We start from the raw sequence: 21,244 nt of genomic DNA on the forward strand, positions 1-21,244 counted from the left end.
CGCATAAATTACGTGTATATTTGAGCGTTTATGCATATAGCTCAAACAAATTGTCGTCATTTTTTTTTTTAATTTTGACAATTTACCTTCTCTTGTGGAAATTCGTGAATGTGGCAAATAGTATTTGTTTATAATTATCGAATATAATAAATGATACACCGTGAATTACCCAATCGCATCTAAAAGTTATTTTACGGAGAGTTTTACAAAAAGCTACCAAGATTAGTGCCAAAATGCAGGGCGTGAGCGCTCCTCGCGAGCAGCCTCCGCCAGTAATCAGTACCAGCTCCACAATCCTCAATATGAGGGAAAAGGAGAAATACATAGAAGATTTTGACTTTCCCTTCTGTGACGAGTCTTCTAAATATGAAAAAGTCGCTAAAATTGGCCAGGGAACTTTCGGAGAGGTCTTTAAAGCGCGGGCTAGAAACTCTTCAAAAAAATTCGTTGCTATGAAAAAAGTTCTCATGGACAATGAGAAGGAAGGCTTTCCGATAACGGCTTTGCGAGAAATAAAGATCCTACAGCTCCTCAAACACGAAAACGTTGTTAATTTGATAGAAATATGCAGAACAAAGGCTACATTGCATAATAAATATAGATCGACATTTTACCTCGTTTTCGACTTCTGTGAACACGACTTGGCGGGCTTGTTATCAAATATGAACGTTAAATTTAGCTTGGGAGAGATTAAAAAGGTCATGCAGCAGTTATTAAATGGTTTATATTACATACACAGCAATAAGATATTGCATAGAGACATGAAAGCTGCTAATGTGTTAATAACCAAAAATGGGATTCTCAAGTTGGCCGATTTCGGTCTAGCGAGAGCCTTTAGTGTTGCCAAGTCTGGACAAGTCAATAAATACACAAACAGAGTGGTTACACTGTGGTACAGACCTCCAGAACTGCTTTTAGGTAAGTTTTATATGTATTTCTATTGTAACCCAAATCTTCAGAATGAATTCAATATTGTCTCCTTCAATTGCTGACTGTGTCTATTTCAGGGGACCGAAATTATGGACCTCCAGTAGATATGTGGGGTGCCGGCTGTATTATGGCAGAGATGTGGACACGGTCACCCATCATGCAGGTATGTTGGTGCAAAATGCTTTTGCTGTTGCAGAAATATCTGGCAGTAATGGTTGGAGGATCATCCTCAAAGTAGACCCCAGGTGGGTTGGGATGATGACATCAAAAGGACTTTGGGGAAGAAGTATCTCCAAGTCACACAGAACCGTGACGAGTGGCATAAAATAAAGGAGGCCTACACTCGAAGGGTGGAGACGGGCTAAAAAGAGAGAGAGAGAGACAAATATACTCAAAAATGTCTTGATGGCCTCATTTTGTTGTCTTTTTTTTAACCTTTCGTATGCTTGGGAGCAGATATGCTCCATATATATTCAATTTAAACATGAAGTTGTCATGATTGGTATATAAATGACAAATTTTTGACAGGAGCATACAAAAGGTTAATAATAACTACTCTCTTCTACAGGGTGCCACTGAACAGCAACAACTGATCCTGATCTCCCAGCTCTGTGGCTCATGCACCCCAGACGTGTGGCCCGGCGTTGAAGCTCTAGATCTGTACAACAAGATGGAACTACCCAAGGGCCAAAAGAGGAAGGTTAAGGTATGTTGACACTACAGACAGGGAAAGAGACTAATATTCTTTGTGTAGGTATACAGCCTGCATGTGTGGCCCTCGATGGTAGATAGACTACCCAAGGGTCAAAAGACGAAGGTGAAGGAAAGTTGAAACTAAAGGGATTCTATTAGATTTATCTTTTTTAACTCAATGTGGGGGGATGTTACACAATCCTCTCCACTTCCCCACTTATTCCTAGGCAAAAATGAATCTTTATGAAAAAAACTACAGGTTGCACTCCAGGAGGGCAGAAGTGAAAACTTGAATATTAATGTTGTGGATTTTTTATATTATGGAATGGTTAGGGAATAATTTTGCACGAATTGCTTTAATTATCAGTATAACAGTACTAGATGTAGATGTAGTGTAGGGACGCCCGGCCGGAAGCAGGCGGGCTGTCGATCGCGTGTTGCGTTCATTCAGCCCAGTTCCCTGTAGTTGGAGCTGCAGGTTACTGTCCCGGCGGCATTCCCATACCAATCTCCTCAAATCTTCTTGTTTTCCTGCAGAACAGAAGGACATCTTTAAGTTCGACGTCCTTTAGTTCATTTTCTATTAGTGAATCTCTACCGAATATATTATATCGCAGTGCCGCGTACATAATACATTCTGCTAGTAGGTGAAAGCTAGTTTCCTCCTTGCCACAGTGTGGACAGGAGGCGTCTCTGTTTATTTTCATTACCTTAAGATGTCTGTTGAGAGTATTATGACCAGTAATGATACCTGTCAGTATTCTCAGACTGCTCTTACCTAGTTTCAGAAGATACCTAGTTCTTTTGTGGTCAATGCCCTTGACCATCATCTTGGACTGTCTGCAGCTAGTCTCTTCTTCCCATTCTCTCTGTGCTTCCATTTCTTTTACCCTTTCATGTATAACAGTACTATAATTTATGTGGTAAAATACATTCATTTATTGCGGTCTACTGGCTTCAATGACATTGTAACAGCTTTTCGATCAGGTCACGTGCCTGTCTTACAAATTTTCTATCTGACAAATCTGTCGGTCACCTGTCGCGAGTTTAACATTTTTTCCCATCACAAAAAGTGCTCACTTAAAAAAATAACATGAGAAAACAAAAAAATAACTAACTATATTATTATCAAACTTGCTCACATGTGTTGAGAATTGTGACATACAAATATGTATTTTTTTGCCGATTTCAAACTAAGATGCGTGCGCTGCGTTAAGGATTTTAAACGTATAATGGGCATTTATTTGACTTTCAAACACACATGTAACCTAATAGTAATTATTTTGTACTCGTAACCACAGAATAAGTAATAGTACTAGCATACAGAAATGACACTTCCTACATAACCGAAGATTGACAGTGATTCAGGGACAAATCATGCTGTATCTTTCAAATTTATGGCACTCTTCCTTTCGGCTATTTAGGGTTATCAAAATTCAAGTCATTATCTTATCTGTGGTTGTGCACGCAAAGGGTCTTGTGCCAACCCTATTATTTGCTCGGAGCAATGCTGCGCCGAACAGAGCCGAGAATGCCCGAACGCTCTAGTGTCACCCCACTATCGTAACTAGATTTAAAAAAAGTTCTTTTTGCGTTTGAAGATTTTTAAATCTTCATCATCATCATCCTGTCCTGGCCTGGCCTGGCATCGTGAGCTCTCAGGTAGCTGACGTAGCCTATTTTTGCAGTAAGTGTACGGCCACACCGCAGGCACAAAATAAAAAATAAACAGGTCCGTTCCCGCCGTTCTTGAAAATACATACTTACCTAAACTTGCCCGACTCACTAGGGTATTAATTTCGAATTTTAAAAAGGAGTAGGTAATAATAAGTTTACAGACATACATACATCGATTCGTTTATACATACATCTTATCATGTTTACATTCCTTAGAGACTGCATTTTGACGTACATGACAGTAGGTACCTACGTAGCGGCGGGGACGTCAAGTGAGCAACGCGCGCACAGCCCGACTAAGCTCTGCCCGAGAGTGCCCGAGAACGCCTGTAAATGTAACGTCTGTGTGCGTGCGGCGAAAATAGCACTTTGTACTGCTCTCTCTGCTCCGGCGCGCGCTGCCGCTATTTACGTAGTGCCGCAGGTCAGCACCCCTCCGACAAAATTGTAGTTTATGACCGCAGGTGGTCGGGCCTTTAACTCGTCACGCTTCGCGTCGAGTTCCACTCGCCTCTGCTCTTCAAAGGCCTGCACTTTTCTAATCACTGTGTGCCCCCACTTCGGCCGATCTTGTGCAGAAGTCTCCCAGTACGATGGCTCAATGTCAGAACCTTACCATAACTCTAACCTCTAATCTTCTGGCAACAGGAAAGGCTAAAGCCGTACGTGAAGGACCCCTACGGCTGCGACCTGCTGGATAAGCTGCTGCAGCTAGATCCGGCAAAGAGGTGAGTTCAAATCTAAAAATATTTTCAACACCATTTTTGTTTAGTACTATATTTATATCACAATGCCTAAATAGAAACAAGTTCCTTTTCACTCCTTATATATTAACATATAATATAAATCCATAGACATAGTATATAAAAAAAACCGGTCAAGAGCGAGTCGGACTCGCGCAGGAACGTTCCGTACCATTATCTATATAAACGGTCACCCATCCAAGTACTAACCCCGCCTGACGTTGCTTAACTTCGGTGATTGGATGAGAACCTCGAGATTGGAAAGAAATATTTATTTTATTCTGTTTTTAGTATTTGTTGTTATAGCGGCAACAGAAATAAATAATCTGTAGAAATTTCAACTGGCTAACAATCACGGTTCATGAGATACAGCCTGGTAACAGACGGACGGACGGAGTCATTACCCTTTTTAATATGGTATGCTAGAATTCTCTTTGTAAGAAGCGTGGTGGCCTAGCGGTAAGAGCGTGCGACTTTCAATCCAGAGGTCGCTGGTTCAAACCCCGGCTCGTACCAATGAGTTTATCGGAACTTATGTACGAAATAACATTTTTATATTTACCAGTCGCTTTGAAGAAAAACACGAGGAAACCGGACTAATCCCAATCAGGCTTAGTTTACCCTCTGATTGGTAGGTCAGATGGCAGTCGCTTTCGTAAAAACTAGTGCCTACGCCAATTCTTGGAATAAGTTGCCAAGCGGACCCCAGGCTCTAATGAGCCATGGCAAAAAGCCGGGACAAACGCTAGGAAGATGATGAATAAATAAATAAATATTATAGGACATTATTACACAAATTGACTAAGTCCCACAGTAAGCTCATCATCATCATGATGCTAGATTTCTCTTTGTTACACGATTCTTTATTAGAATCTTTCGCTTTCTCTGTAGGTATTAAATATGCGCGCCTGGATGAAACTTTACATTTTGCTCCTTTGCAATTATCACTTCATTAAAATTTCAAAATTGATCCTAAATAAATTATCATCAGGTACGATGCCGACACAGCCCTAAACCACGATTTCTTCTGGACGGACCCGATGCCGTGCGAGCTCGCGAACATGCTCGCCCAGCACACGCAGAGCATGTTCGAGTACCTGGCGCCGCCGCGCCGGCCCGGCCACCTGCGCCACCACCACCACGTGGCCGGGGCGGCGCCCAAACCGCAGGCCTCCGTGCAGGACTCGGGGTACCAGGACCGCGTGTTCTGAGTTACTCTGAAACTTAGTCATCGCCAATAGGTTAAGGGAGACTGGACATTTTGAAAGGCTTCGGTATGGATTAGAAACACAAAACCTCAGTGTCCTTCGATTTGAAACACAAACCCTCAACTTTCTTTAAAACCCCATGTCACAGACTTTTTCCTAAATCTCTTGGAACACAAAACCCCGGCATTATTAGATGTCCATCAAATATAGTCTGAGAAAAAACGGAGGTTTTGTGTTTCAAGCATTGTGATTTCAAAATGTTACGTTTGAATTTTGTGTTCATTAATAGGCGGATCCACACAGAACGAACCGCCTCGCGAGGAAATTTTGGCGTTAAGCAGCTCAGTTTGTGTAGACGTGCCTCGGGCCAAAGACAGTTTGTAATAGAGGTGTATTGTCAAAGAAAACTTTGTAGCCACGTAAATTTACTGCCATCTTACGACAAAAGATTAAAACTTTTAGAACGCCATTTGACTTTGATCCTTATTCTTTCACAAATATGTGTTAAATTTGTTAAATATCAAAAAGTGGCGCCATCTTACCGGACACAATCTAAAGGTTATGGCGCCATTGCTCGAAACGATGCTGCCATAACTTTAGCCTTTGATCTACTAGATGGCGCCACTTTTTGATATTTAACAAATATTAGTAAAAGAATAAGGATCCAAGTCAAATGGCGTTCTAAAAGTTTTAATCATGTGTCTAAGGATGGCAGTAAATTTATTGTTGCTACAAAATTTTCTTTCTTTGGCAATCTACCTCTATTACAAATTATCTTTGCTAGCAATGCCGCGGGCGAGAGACATCTCCACAGACGGAGCTACTTCGCGCGGCAATTTCCTCGCGAGGCGGCTCGTTCTGTGGACCCGTCTAATAAAGAAACTACGGTTAGCACAACGAATTTCGTACGCGCGCGTAATTAATTGTTGTCCTGATGATGACGGCAGTCAAGGACACTAAGTGAGCGGGACAGCAATATAATTATGCGCATGCAATCGAGATAGAAATAGGCGGGTCAATGTACGAACGACATTTCTTGTGCTAAGCGTCCTTTCTTTAGATATTGATATAAATGCATTGAATGTAGGTAGATATTTTTGAAAATAAATTAAATTGATAGTGCAACTATCTATCATAAAAGACTGGTAAACAGTTGTATGTAATATATAAAAAAAATGTTTGATTGATGTCTGTAACTTCCAACTTTTTTATATGTAACTCATTTTTATGTATAAACTAATTTTTTTTGTTATATTTTGCTTTGAGTAATACTAATTCATAATTATATGCAAATAAAAATACTGCCTAGAGATATAAGAAAGGAATGATACTTTTTTTTAAATCCTTATTATTTGTTATTTTCATGATTGTCATACATATTGAGTGATTAGAATAGGCGAACTTATAATTTGTTATTGGGCAAGGTAAACAGTTGTATGTAATATACAAAGAAAGTGTTTGATTGATGTCTGTAACTTCCTACTGTTTTATATGTAACTCATTTTTGTGTATAAACTGTTTTTTTGTTATATTTTGATTTGAGTAATAGTAATTCATAATTTTATGCAAATAAAAATACTGCCTAGAGATATAAGCAGGGCCCGTACTTTTCATGCCATTGACGCAAAAATGACGTAATTTAACATACAGGGAGTTTTTTTTACAGTACTACAAATTTAGATATCTTACCTATTGGCGCGTTGAAAAATAAATACTTATTACGTAAAATGTACAGTTAAAAATCAAAAATATGTATTATTTAATAATCTATTATTGTCATTTTTTTTGAGTGACAGTAAATGAAAGTCAGCTAGACGTTTCTGTACTTATTGTCTATGATCTTTATCAGTTAACTAAAGAAGTTGACAAATGATTAATTATTATAAAATTACTAATTGGAATCATACTCTATATAGCGTGACGTCATTTTTCCGTCAACGGCATGAAATGTACGGGCCCTGGATATAAGGAAGAAATAATACTTTTTTAAATCCTTATTATTTGTTATTTTCATGATTGTCATTTGTCATACATATTGAGTGATTAGAATAGGCGAACTTATAATTTGTTATCGGGTAAGGTTGCTATTATAGCATTACACCAGATACTCACATATATATGTGGACATGCCTCTATTGTCAAGGCTTGGGGCTCGTGTTCAAATATTTTTGAGCATCTTGGCCGTTCCGATATATCTGATGGCGACTCTACATGTAAGTAAGTCAACTCTACAACTCTTCGTTGTTATGATATGATATTGTTGGTAATAAACCCATGTATGTATAAATGTGTATACATCTCGTTCTGAACTAAGTAGCGGTACGTAATATGTGTAAATATGAAAATAAAGCATTTTTCTACGTAATTTAGACTTTAATTATATGTTCATCACACTTGCTCGAAAAGATCCTATTTCATGCAGGTATACTGAAGGACAGGCATGTATTGTTCCCGCGGGAGTTATGGATTGTGAAAAAAAAGCTATAACTCCCGAGGGTTATAGCTTTCTTTTTAATGTGTCACTAATTTATACGAACCAAGTAGGTGTAAATGGGTTATAAAATACTGACGTTTATATTATATTTTTATTGTTTATGTTAAAAGATATTAAATATGATTAATTTAATAGCCTTTTAAAATAGTTTTACAGAATTTTCAATCGTGGCAGCGTGGAACTTGTCAACAAATGACAATATGGCCTGTTGAAGGCAATTTAACTTGCTAGATTTGACCCGAACATAGATAAACGCTTAGAAATAAAAAATAAAACTAACAGGGATGCTCGATTATGATACTTGGCAAAGCCTTGCCGCCTACCTATTAGGCACTAGAAGAACTGAAGCTACAGTGTTGAGGTGGCCTCGCCAACTCGCCTAGCGGGTATAAATATGACGAGTTATAAATATTATTTGTTTTTTGAAGAAAAATCAAAGGAACAGTGGCTCTGTTTGCTAAATAGATGTAATTTTGGTAGTATTGTTGAGAAAACTAAAATAAAAGTAGAATAAATTTTTATTCAGCCTTTATTACAGGGAATTACCGTTAAATTTCTTCAGCCATAGCTTTTAAACCTTTGTAATGGCTTCTCTACACGATGGCCCAGCGTAGGCCAGTCCTAGGGACGCATTTATGCGTTAGAGTGACAAGTGATATTGCTATCCCATTTCACCGCATAACTGCGTCCCTTAGACTGGCCTACGCTGGGCCATCGTGTAGAGGAGCCCTAATACGGAGGCAGAACGGTGCGCAAGAGCCTCTCTGGGAAGATGAATTCGTGGCCGTCAGTTATTTCCAAAACGTATGCATATGGAATCTTTTCCACAGCAAAAGCGTAGTCAACGCTTCCTTCGGCAGCTGGGTACAATTGCCCACCACTTATGACTTTAAAGTTTAAACTGTCGCCTTCCTGCTTTCACCACAGCCTTAGAATATGTTTCTGCAAGACGTAACTTTTTCCGCCTATGTGGGAGGTCATTTTTCGTAAAATCCCAAAGATGAAAAACGTATTCTCCGTACTCCGTATGAGTGTATGGATAAATACAGCTTGATACGTTTAGAGTTATCTTTTATTACTTTACGAACTATTCTCGTCTCGCGTTCAGAATTCAGATAAGGCCTTTTCGCTGGCGTATATTTCGATTTTGCAGGGATCGCAGGCAGCACCCCTAACACCCCACTTGAAGTCCGTTTGATATCTGTACCGAAACACTCCGTAATCCATGTTTTCAATCTTGATTGTCTCCACAATCGGTTCTGTGAAACAAAGTATATATCGCCTCGCGAGGAAATTGCCGCGGGAAGCAGCTCAGTCTGTGTAGACGTGCCTCGGAGCGAGACAACGCACTCGCGTCCACAATGCCTCGGGCGAGGCCCGTCTTCACAAACCGAGCTGCTTCGCGAGGCGACTTGTTCTGTGTGAACCCGCCTCAAAGATCTCATTGGTGAGCATCCAGCGGAGCGTGTAGCGTGGCGACAAACTTCAGGATTTGAGCAGCGTACACTGAAACCGCTCCCATACATTTTCATTTTTTTAACATGTTGGGCCGGCGCGCTCAGCACTTATGCAAGCTGCAAAATTACATGGGCGCATTAAGAATGCAATTCGTTCATAAAGTAGCCCTGTAATTTTGCGGCTTGGTGTGTAAGATAAAAGTGCTGCCATTATATCTATATTTTACCCGCTTATCATAGACTGAACATGCTAAGAAGTAAAAACGTGTAAAAATCGTGAAAGTTTAAATCAGTGTTTTCACATTGGTATTAACAAAGGCATTCACAATTTATAGATACTCATGTCTACTAGTATCACGACTTATTTTTATACTTATTATTACCATTTTTGGTATATCAAGCACAGGACGATACTCAAAACAAATGATCGACAGATAGGTACCATTAATAAAACTCGTTATCTAGCCTATTATTCAATTGTATATGGAAAAACCATACATAATTAACATTCGCGTTGCTATCTCAATGGCATAGCCATACAATTAATTAGGCTTAGGCTCAACGTTACTTGGCTTCCGATACTAAATCTGATTAGAAATATATTGGCACGTAAACAATGTTTCTTGCAAATTTATCTTACTCTTACAGACAGAAACAATAATAACAGTACCTATTAAATATAGATAATACAACATTATCAACTGAAAAATGGCCAAGCTCTTAGTAATCATATTCAGTAAGTATTTACCGTTATACAGTGGAATTCAAACGGGATAATTTTCGCCAATCTGATAAAATTATCCGATCAAATCAGGCCGTGAGGACGCAAACGCCAATTTGGCTCGCTGCTTTCGATCGCCGATTATGACCAATATTACCGATAAAGGTAAAAAAAAGGATGACTCACGCTAGACATACAGTGATACAGACGCAAAGACATCGGCTGTGCTGTGCCCTACCATTTTAAATAATGAGCCTAAAATTAGTATAAGAGGTTCACTGATCGAACGCGTAGATGAGGCAAGAAATCTAGGGTTAGTGATGGACAGCCAGCTAAGGTTTAGGTTTGAGAAGCATATAGGAGAATTGTGAAAGTGAAGTCATGCTTTTATTTTATGGCTTGAAGGTTTTGTACCAAATTCGTAACCTCCTAAGCGAGGAAATGCGTAAGTTGCTGTGCGAATCACTAGTTGTCTCTAAGTTGAACTACGGAGATCACCACGACTGCTGCTGGAAAAACGCGCCGTCTTATCCATAGAGTCCAATATGCCTCTTTCCGCTTTTGTTGTTCAATCCCGCCGAGAAGAGACATTACGCCTTACTTAAACAAAGCATCCATATTAAATATATCCTCTCGTAGACATCTACATCTTGCGAATCTTCTATTTGGCGTGTTGAATAACGAAAGACCCGGATGTATGTTCACCAAAATACGAATTTCCTCTTTCCAAAAACGACACGGTACTCGATCTACCAGACAATGTCTTCTGGAAGCGCATCCCCACAAAACCGTTGCTTTCACTGGCTGTTTTCGGTATCTCGCAACCAGGGGCCTTATTCGACATGCACAACTGTCAAATTTCGCGTCCACATCAAATCAACACTTGATTCTATCGCATGTTGATTGTATCAAGTGTTGATTCTATCAACTGTGGATATTATCATTTGGAACAATCAAAACTCATTCATAGAAAAAATAATCAAACTAAAATCAACTTTGTTTATTACTACTATACAGTTTGTAATGGCTCTGAACTCGAAGTGGATCGGTTTGATTTGATTGTCACCTGACTGTGGATTGCTAATGTCAAATTTTGACACATGTTGATTTTATTGCTAGACTTTTTTGTCCATGGGCTTGGGCACCATCTTGGATTTTTTGACGTACGACAGGGAATACCCTTCCTTTCATACAATATATGGCATAGAGTAAGGCGTCTTTTTTTTTAAAACATAACTTTACAAGAATCAGCGACATCTTGTATCCGATAGGATAAGTAATGCGCTATGAATAATGCGGCGGCGAGTAGTGAAACTATACCTGACAATGTCAATCAATTAAAAAGTGACCACACAGTTGATGGTCGATAAAGGCGATTATTAATTGAATTTTAACGACAATAAAGCACTATTGACATGCGATCTTTTTGTTGAACCCACACCTACACGTCGAATAATGCTCGCTCCACATATTCTCCTAGAAACGCTCAAAATTCTAAAAAAAATCAAGCAATTTACTCCGCACCCAGTTGCTTCTAAACCACGTTCACGATCCAAGTTGTAAGTATACCTTAACACATCTTTCAGGCATATGATTTAAAGTCCGTTTTTTTAAAATTACGAGATGGTTCATGAATCCTTTATTATTTTTCCAAAAATTACGCTATTACATTATTTATAAAAAAGATATAATATAACTGTTAGTAACTCGGTCACTTGGTCTATCACCAACTATTTGAATGCTCTTTGTATGTATACGCAACCCCATTGTACAGTCGCCATCACCATTAAGACCTACTGTATGGTCTATATTACACGTTTCGCGGGTAGTGAAATTTGTTTAGGTATCCTCCTTGTGACTAGTTAGAACAGTTTGACGGGATGACGAATAGGAACAGATTTGCAGTTTGACCAATAGCTACAAAATTACGATGTGTCCTAATAGAACTAAATCTACTTGTGACGGGTTGAAACAAATAATACTGCTTTTGGCGGTGTGACCGGTTAGAACAAAATTTTGGTGTGATGAGTTGATGCCTAAATCGACCTAAGTACTTATTGTTTATATAAACCTACAAAAAGACGATTCCTATGTACAGGAGATTAAATACATATTATGTTATTCAACTACGAATTAAAAAATATACATTTCTGTTTACACATTTTTTTAACGTTTTTCTTTAATAAAATAAAACATTAAAGTTTTCTGTGACTATATTTCATTTTCTTGAGTGTAGATATTAGTTTCAGTTTCCAGTTGGTACCAGGAACTACACCTCTTCAAAAACTTTGCTGGTGGTTCGACATCTGTAAGTTTATATATAAAATATCATAAAAACACTTAAGATAAAAACTTATAAATAAATTCTGGTCGGTCTGTGGTGTGTCCAGAAGGCTGCTGCCCCTCTGGATAACAATGCTGATCCGCCGATTGAAATATAGGCCAGGCCTCTGGTCACCAGAAACCTTTAAAAGGCGTTTTGACATTTCCTCATAGACCCACGCTAGGACCCCAGGGTTTCAACTTCAACCCCAAGCGCCACAAATATGTAGCTAAGGTTTTAAATTCTAGACTATGAACATGAAATATTGTTCGCTAGTTAGGGAATTAGAAAAAAATAGTAATAGGAGACGGCCGTGGTCGTGGTAGGTAGGTACATCATGCGTGGGCCAGGCAAGCCCTGAAATTATGCACCAATTTTACTATAACTTTGTTCACCTATTGACTGTTTCCAAGATAATCGTTTTTAATATGTAGTCCATATAATCGGGCAGTATAATTTGCCTCATATTTTTAACACAAAATAATTATCGGTACATATATATGTACCTATTTTGCAATATTTTCTTGTTTGCATCATTTAGTTACTTGTTTACTCCGATTGACGTGTTTATCATTTTCGTTACTATGACAGCGCAATACTTTAAATATTGTAACGTGAAGGTTGAGTCCGGTGCCAAAATAACTCACACTAATTTAAGACCCACCATACAGTTTACATAGCGGCATTGTCCTACGATGCTTTAAATGAATACGGTAAACATTTAAATACTACTACTAGGCGTTTATTGCGCGTACTCAGTCGAAAAAGTTTGAAACCGATTTTGACGAAGAGTGAATGCTTATTGCATATTCGAGCGATAGAGAGGCAAATAAAGACAGGATATAGTTGCCTTTTCTCAATACAAATTTGAATACTCAAGCCGTAGCCATTTTGGTGGTTATACTGCTTTGTATATGTGCGTAAAAATGTGTATGTGTGGATTTTTAGGGATGTGGACGGGTCGATTTTGATCATATTATATATCAATAAGTGCTACACAGCGAAACTTCGATATCTTCACAAGAAATAAACATCACAGATGGATAATAAATATTTTATAATATAATAAGATAACTAATTTCTTGCAGAAAACATGTTTTAGTAGTTATTTATGTATCGTAATTAAAATATCCTGGTCCTTATTTTACTTTTTAGCTTCTCTATGTGCAATCGGTATGTCAGGCTTCTGTCCAGTGTAACACCGAGATACTTTGGGGAATAGTTATGTTGTAAGGCTGTCTTATGTGCCAGCTTATTGGACAGGTGGAAACAGCAAACTTCGGTCTTAGAAGGATTTGGGCACAGGCGCCAACGGGTGAAAAAGTCGGCGGCAGAGGTCATATAGATATAGCTACATGATAAAAGAAATAGAATCCTCCATTATGCGTGGTCGGACGCCTGTTTTTCTGCCAATGCCTATTCATAAATCTGTTAAGACCTTTTTTCTTGATAACACCTAAAATAATAAGTTTATAATTAATCTCAATGTCTCCAGTTTGCTGTTTATTCAAACAGAAAAATCCAAATTTCTCAGTCATTATACGACCGCTGTCTTATATTATACGCCATTAAAAATTCAACATTAATAACAATTAATTAGGCATATCGTCCAATTTATAGTATGGCACAGGTATTAGTTCTTACAAAGTTGACCTTAATTTACAAATTTATAAGGAGTTGATGTAAAAGTGAATTGGAAGAAGTTGATAAGCAGACGCAACCAGCTAGTCGCCGAAGCTCCGCTTCCCTCGGATGAGCCAATTAAGCCTGCACCTAACAGGCTCTGGCTCATAGGGGGCTTTGAGCTTGCTGTTGCGTCAATTTTCATATTAACAAAAAAAGCTAGTCTAACAACACAATTAATGATTATTTTGCCGCATTCTTCACTATCTCTCCCTGTCTCACTGCCATCTGACCTTCTAACCCAGAGGGGAAAATATACCTTATTGGGGCTACTTCTTCCTCGTGATATTTTATTTAACCGAAAAGTAATTGGTAAAAGTTAAATGATATTTTGCACACAAGTTACAAGATGTTCATTGTTAAGAGCCGGGGTTAGGACCCACGATCATTGGTTTTAAAATCAAACTTTATATATAATTTGTATTTTTATAATAAATCAGTTTTCTTTTTGACATTTATTAATTGTCAAGATTTTTTTAAATCCTGGACAATTGTCACATGTACGTTTTTATGATAGATCTACATCGACGCAACTGCATGTCATTGTCATGGTTCTTGCGGTTTATTTTTATAACGCCAAGATCGGAATTTGGCAGCTAACTCCATCTTGCGTCGAGTAGAAGAATCAAAATCGTACAGAAAAAACTACTCTCTGCCTTAGGATCCCCTTTCAAATGTCATAAATCCAAACATGGCAGCCATACCCATCGACAAAAAAGTCTACCGTTGATCTAATTTCATTTGACAGTTAACTAATACGTATTCGACACGCTTATATTTGACAACTAGAATCCTGACTAGAGCTGGGACTGCGTACCAAAAGTACGTCTCTGTTACTCGTACCAAAAGTACGTCTAAAATACCACTTTTACGAGTATGACCCCCAATAGGCAGTTTACGTATTTGCCGGTCTTAGGCGTCTTACAAATAAGGATTATTTATGCAAATATCGACTTATTATTTCGGTAGGGGTCGGAAATATTATGACGTTTTGAGTGAAGGCTATGAATCCATTGACATATTTTTATTATATATTATTACACTATTTTTAGATACAACAGACGCCCAGACGACCGTCTGTTAACAAAATTTTGTTTTGCTTAAAGTAACGGTAAGAATGGAGGTACGAGGTGATGAAAGTTTCATATTTGTTTTATTTCAGAAATCAAAGTTCGTACTTTTAAATACTCGACAAGCTAAAAGTAGTCTATTACAAAAAACCTGTTCCAAAAACTATTCCGGTACAACGCCCCGCCTCTAGTGTGGATATTGTTCACTGACAGGTGTTGATGATAGCAATTCGACAAGTCACAATATTTCCCACATCAAATGGAAATCAACACGAAACGTCACTTTTAGCATGTCGAATAAGGGCCCTGGTGCTGGAACAATATTCCTCCACCTATTCGTCATATTAAAATCAAGCAATCGTTCAAATTTCATTTAAAAAAAATACCTTTTGGAGAAGCAAAGTTTGGGAGTCCCTCATGGTTACCTGGTTGCTGATTACCGAATTTAGTCTTCACTAATACTATTATTTTATTTGGTCTTAGTAATTCGTTATGTATAAAATATGAATATCCTCTTATAATTACACTGACACTACGTATTACTTAAGCATGCTAATCACACTGACACTTCAACATCATATTTTATATTTTATTATTTATTTTTATTATTTATTATATCTATGTAAGTACACACTTTCAATGGTAATTATGTCACTAGTTTTATAGACAGGTATTTAGGTAAGTACTAACTTTGAATATTGCATATTTTACACTGTATCTTGGTTGACGTGATCTGGTCCTGGCAGAATATCAGTGCCTCTCCCATAGGGTGAAACGTAATACTGAGCCAGAACCGTTTTGTTTTGCTGCGACGCACACAACATTTCCTATATGTATTGCAACAGTATTATTATTTCAATGTATTTTTTCTTTTTTCTTTCTACTTCTATTTTAATAGAATATTTATAGAATAAGACGAAATGATTATATGAATCGAGTTATATTTCTGTTTATTTGCAATAATTACAGGTATCCTCGGTCGCCTTTGGCAAGTAGATGGGATAAATAAATATAATGAGTGAGTGTGAGGTGTAGAGTCAGACCAAGATAAGTTAGCAATGATTTTAATAGCCCGGCCTGTGTAAGTGTTATTATAAACATCAAACTTCTTTGAAATTCTGACGTTTACTTAACACTTGCACAGGCTGAGTTATCAAAATCGCTGCCAACTTATCTTTGTCTGACTCTAGTTATATGAAAATATATAACGCGTCATGTTTCAAACACTTCAGGCGATATCGTCTCCATTATGGCTACTCTCATAGAAATCTCAACATGTATAATAACCGGCAGCTTTATTTAAATCCAATCTCAATAAAAATTTCGCTAGCGCGATGTAGATAGTCGTTCTTGGTACAGCGCCATCTAACGGGATATTTGGTAAACCTTTTTGAATGAAAGTACTCTACGGACTCAAACATCGCAGTAACTATGAAAGGTAGAGGCAAGGAACAGAATGTCCATATCCCAAAAAGTGTCCGACAAAAAACCATAAATAGGTGGCGCTACAATACCTAGAATACTTGAGAAAATAATCTAATTATAGACAGCGCACTTCACTCCGTCAATAACGCCTAGGTTCTTAGCTACTCTAGCGCTACTCTGGAGAGATTTGGAACTATTATTTAGACACTTTTGCAACAGTTCTACCTAAGGAGATTCATGGTCATGTTATGATGTTACGAATGCGTCGGGCATTCATCTTCAAGTCTTTATTTTAGCTATACCTTCATACAAATCACGCCATATGACAAACAGCAGCTGAAGACCTTAACAACACTCACCAATTCAGATGACGTGGACATAATGAAACACAGCCACGGTTTGAACGACACTACTGATGTGCTGGTGTCCCCAAAAGATCGGAGGAAGGTAGAAAAGTTTGCCAAGTTAAGAGGAATGGGCGTTAAATGTGTAGATCATTATGGCAGGTGAGTTTTAATACTTTTTATAAATATATTATGGATGCAAACTGAACGCTCTAACGGCGGTGTTAGTGCTAAGTAATACCTAGTATGCGAGCAGCCTTAGTACGCTCAAATCCCTTGAACACCCGACGCAACGCTGCTAGCCCAGCTATACGTGCCGCTGGTCGCTCTTCACCATAGACAAATAAGGAAGGAGGAGTTATTTTCGTAGTCGACACCTAGCTTCAAGTAGAGGATTTATCAGTACTGCTACTTGACAATAGATGTCGTGATGAACGTTTTGTTAAGAAAACTGATGTATGGATTGAGCAGTCTATGCTTACTTATTTCTCTATTCTCTCCACTGAGACCCTAATAGTCCTAATACATTGAGGCTTTGATCCTTGTTATTACATTTTTCAGATATTTTGATAAGGAGGTGGCACTGATAAGAAAACATGATCAGTACCAGTCATTACAATATAATTCCTACCAAGATGTAAGTATTGTATTTAATTCCGTTATAACAATGAACATCATAATGAATGGACAAAGAGTACAATAATTAAACAAAAAATAACATAATGCGCTCAACTCGCTATAAAATTAATGTCATTTTATTATCATTACTTTCAAAAATATCAAACTAAAAACTTCATTACTTTCTGTCATTCTTTCTATCATTCTTCATTCCATCATTACAATGTTATTTGTGCGAATCAATATCATGTCATTCCATTGACATTACTCCAATACCGAAGTAAAATTATTAAATTTACTTCATTACGGTCCAATGATACGGATGAACTAATTTTTATACGACATGTGTAAGAATCATCGCTAGAATCTCGAATTAAATCTATTTAACCGTTTAAGAGCTATCTACGGTGCTTCTTACAGACACACCCACACATAGCGGTCAAACTTACACCCCGCTTTTGCGTCGTGTCGTGGGTTAACAATTTAGTGGAATTAATTCTTTATTACTTGTAATCATTCAAATTATAGATATCAGAGCACTTAAAAACTCTATCAAAAGAAAATCGCCGCTATGTACAACTACAGAACCTTGGAAGGAGCTATGAAGGTCGAGTCATGACCCTGATCAAGATCTCCGCTAATCACAGAGCCCGGAATCCAATCATATTTCTAGATGCAGGTAAATAACACCCATTCCTACTTCCAAATTCAGTCCTACTTCTAACTGCAACTGCTCTGTCGCATTGCCAGTCCGTCAGATTAAAATAAAAAATATAATCGAAAACAGACTTGTATGAACATTACAAGATCTTTTTGTTTCACGCATGCAGCAAAATTAGATTTTTTGTCTCTGTTTTAACCATCAATGTAGTTCGAATAGCGAAGGTAAAGGTGGTAGGCATATTGTGTGGTGTTGGTGGCCTACATGAGACCAAACACCTTGCACCTTCTTAGAGTCCTCACAATTTTACTCGCAGCAAAAACTAAATTTGATCTCTTGTTACGCAAATACCTACCTACCTATTTGGTTACTATAATAGGGTTGTTTCCATCTACAAATCTTAGGACAGAATTGTATCCCAATAAATTCTTTTGGATTATAAGAACATGTTAAACTACTTTTAGGGGACCTGTAATGACCTTATTTTTGTAAATATTGAATTTAAAATATCTTTTGGCACACGTCTCGTGACCAAACTCGAAACGTCATTGAAGATTCTGATGACGTCACAACTCGCGGATTGACACTGTTGAGAGTTACGCGATAAACAACAAATGACAAATGTCAGTTGACAGTTCGTATCTTCTACGTGTGTATGTAGTTATGTGTCAAACCGTAAACTGTGACGTCACACAATTTTCAAGGAGCGTTTTGGGCGCGAAAGCATCTGTCAAAATATATTTTGTTAATTTAACACATTTAAAGCCGTTTTTAGTATAAAAGTTGAATTTTAAGGCACCTTTTAGTTAATATAGAACGTAATACAAGCGTTTAAAAAAATTGGAAACAACCCTATTGCCCTCTTAATGCATAAGTAATTCTTAACATGTATCATGGCAAGTTTAATAATTTTAATTCGAAATGATTGTGTATCCACTGAAAACATCGATCAACCTACATTTTCTAGGTGCCCATGCACGAGAATGGGCGGCCCCTGCATTTGCAATGTACATAATCGACCAGCTAGTGATGGCGTTAAACAAAAGAGGTGAACCGGAGGATCTGCTCGGCGTGGACTGGTACATACTGCCCGTGGTTAACCCTGACGGCTATGAGTACTCCAGATCGGATCCTAACGTGAGAACCTTTTGATAACGTTAGGTACGTTAGGCGTGAAGTGTCTATGATGAGCAGGGAACAAAGTTCCTAACTGAAAAAAAAAACCTAATAGCACTCATATTGCTTAGCTGTATTTCTTTCCTTTGCTTGTGTATTAAGTAGGTACATCTTGAGCTCTCCAATGACCAATGAAACTCCAATGAATCCAATCCATGAATCCATCATGGTCCAATGAATGAATGAAACTCCGTCGATGAATCCCTTTTGGCTTCCATGATTAGATCAACTCCATGTGAACATGTTTATGCATAGCGTGCCATTCAATTATGCAAACGTTTGTACGATGACAGACGTTTGTTGTAACTTACAACTTGTAAGTGTTGTAACAGGGCTATAACCGCGAAAATTGAAAGTCGTCACTTGCGGACTTTTTCGCGGGTTATTCCCACCAGTTACCACCAAGTTGTTACCAGTGGTAACTACTGGGATTTTTTTCCCACCTTTTACCACCGGTTACTACTGGGAAAAAAATCCCACTAGTTACCATCAACGTGGTTTGGAGGAAACTACTGGGAGTTTTTTTCCCGGTAGTTATAAAATTTTGGTTAGCGTTCAATACTAATAAAAACAGTATAAATACAGAGTGCTTTAATGAATAATTAATTAAACGTATAATTAATTATAGGTTAATTAGTTAGGTATTCGTTTAATTTTAAGTCGATTACTGTTAAACTTCCTTTAACGTGATAAAAAAAAACGGTCTTTGAGTGATTTGTTTGTTTGTTCGTATAATTTTGACGTTATTTATTGAAAAGGACTTTATTGCCGATAGCGCTTACGCCATTATCAACGATGCTCCTATATAAATACAACGCTGCGCTACGCCGTATGGCGGAAGCTCCCTTGACAAAAGATCCAGGTTTCATAGGTAACGTCACAATTAATTCAATTTACAATTAACAAGATAAATGCTCTCATTGCTCTCGAGGTTGATGGCATAAAGGAAAAAAAAACATATAATATAATAATTACAAATAGTTTTTTTAAATATTTATTTTACGTAAAAATAATAAATTAATAAAATTTTAACAACATGTCTTGAATTGCTATCGGCGGAATTGCCACCAAACCAAGGCTGAGGTAACTAGTGGGTTTTTTCCCCAGTAGTTGACAGTGGTAAAAGGTGGGAAAAAATTCCCAGTAGTTACCACTGGTAACAACTTGGTGGTAACTAGTGGGAATAACCCGTTTTCGCGGTAGGCCCCCTGATCCTAAGTGTGCAAACGGTGGAAAATTCCCGAGCGGCGGTGTCCAGCGGTGCTTATGGCGCGGCGTCCATATTAAACAAATGTAAACGTATACGAGCGGCTTCATTGCATGCTGTTCAAATCCCTTGGAAGCTTGACGACACGCTACACGCTCCGCTGGCCGCTCACTACTAAGCCGTATTTAAAACTGATAATCATATAAAATACCAATCTTTTTCACAGAACCGTATGTGGAGGAAAACAAGATCGAAAACATGGAGGGAGGAATGCCTCGGGGCAGATATCAATCGAAATTACGACTTCATGTGGGGCTACCGCGGCGCTTCCTTCGATCCCTGCAACTTCCAAACATACGCTGGTGAAAAAGCCTTCTCTGAGCACGAAACAAAACTAGTTCGCAAAGTAATGAAGGAGAACTCCAAACGTATCAAGCTGTATATATCTATACACTCTTACGGGGAATACTTTATTTATCCTTGGGGCTTTACGGGAAGTTATTTGCCAGATGAATGGGAGAAGTTCCATCGTCTTGCGCAAGTGTATTCTAAGGCTGTGGTAAAAGCAGGAGGGCGACCGTTTAGAGTCATGAGCACTGGACAATGGTATCCAGTTTCCGGAGGAAGTGGTGATTATGCTTTTGCCGTAGTCAAGATTCCATATACATGCACTTTGGAAATTACTGACGGCTACCAATTTAACTATCCAGAAGGACTTTTGCACACAGTTCTGCCTCAGTATTACGAAGGATTGAAAGTTATGGCTGAAGAAATTAAACGAGAATTCCCCAATTAAAGCCGAATGACAATCCAT

General features: G+C 38.1%; 2 protein-coding genes and 2 long non-coding RNA genes across 4 annotated transcripts; 2 read left to right on the forward strand and 2 right to left on the reverse strand.

The window, feature by feature from the left end:
• The first annotated feature begins 55 nt into the window (after positions 1–55).
• On the forward strand, positions 56–7,616 carry LOC133531689 (cyclin-dependent kinase 9). Its single transcript, XM_061870055.1, has 5 exons — positions 56–918; positions 1,008–1,093; positions 1,499–1,636; positions 3,949–4,028; positions 5,035–7,616. The coding sequence occupies exons 1-5, from the start codon at positions 234–236 to the stop codon at positions 5,252–5,254; spliced, it is 1,209 nt and encodes a 402-aa protein (XP_061726039.1). The 5' UTR covers positions 56–233; the 3' UTR covers positions 5,255–7,616.
• Positions 7,617–9,584: 1,968 nt separating this feature from the next.
• Positions 9,585–21,244, forward strand: LOC133531691 (carboxypeptidase B-like). Its single transcript, XM_061870060.1, has 7 exons — positions 9,585–9,938; positions 15,969–16,017; positions 16,721–16,930; positions 17,330–17,405; positions 17,915–18,065; positions 19,015–19,184; positions 20,657–21,244. Exons 1-7 carry the CDS (start codon positions 9,911–9,913, stop codon positions 21,224–21,226), a joined length of 1,254 nt encoding a protein of 417 aa, XP_061726044.1. The 5' UTR covers positions 9,585–9,910; the 3' UTR covers positions 21,227–21,244.
• Positions 11,548–13,031, reverse strand: LOC133531692 (uncharacterized). The gene is made up of 2 exons (XR_009801577.1): positions 12,642–13,031; positions 11,548–12,229 (listed from the first exon to the last, which is right to left on the reverse strand). It is a non-coding gene; the product is annotated as an uncharacterized LOC133531692 (long non-coding RNA).
• LOC133531693 (uncharacterized) lies at positions 13,287–14,642 on the reverse strand. The gene is made up of 2 exons (XR_009801578.1): positions 14,189–14,642; positions 13,287–13,702 (listed from the first exon to the last, which is right to left on the reverse strand). It is a non-coding gene; the product is annotated as an uncharacterized LOC133531693 (long non-coding RNA).

The sequence above is a fragment of the Cydia pomonella genome, chromosome 25 (assembly GCF_033807575.1).
Source record: "Cydia pomonella isolate Wapato2018A chromosome 25, ilCydPomo1, whole genome shotgun sequence".
Classification (NCBI taxonomy): domain Eukaryota; kingdom Metazoa; phylum Arthropoda; class Insecta; order Lepidoptera; family Tortricidae; genus Cydia; species Cydia pomonella.

Bases quoted from the DNA above. Each gene is read 5' to 3' on its own strand.
- LOC133531691 (XM_061870060.1), top strand. From the start codon at position 9,911: ATGGCCAAGCTCTTAGTAATCATATTCA. The intron at 18,066-19,014 runs GTAAATAACACC...TACATTTTCTAG, and splicing joins AATCATATTTCTAGATGCAG to GTGCCCATGCACGAGAATGG. The intron at 19,185-20,656 runs GTGAGAACCTTT...TCTTTTTCACAG, and splicing joins ACTCCAGATCGGATCCTAAC to AACCGTATGTGGAGGAAAAC.
- LOC133531689 (XM_061870055.1), top strand. From the start codon at position 234: ATGCAGGGCGTGAGCGCTCCTCGCGAGCAGCCTCCGCCAGTAATCAGT. The intron at 1,094-1,498 runs GTATGTTGGTGC...TCTCTTCTACAG, and splicing joins CACGGTCACCCATCATGCAG to GGTGCCACTGAACAGCAACA. The intron at 4,029-5,034 runs GTGAGTTCAAAT...AATTATCATCAG, and splicing joins CAGCTAGATCCGGCAAAGAG to GTACGATGCCGACACAGCCC.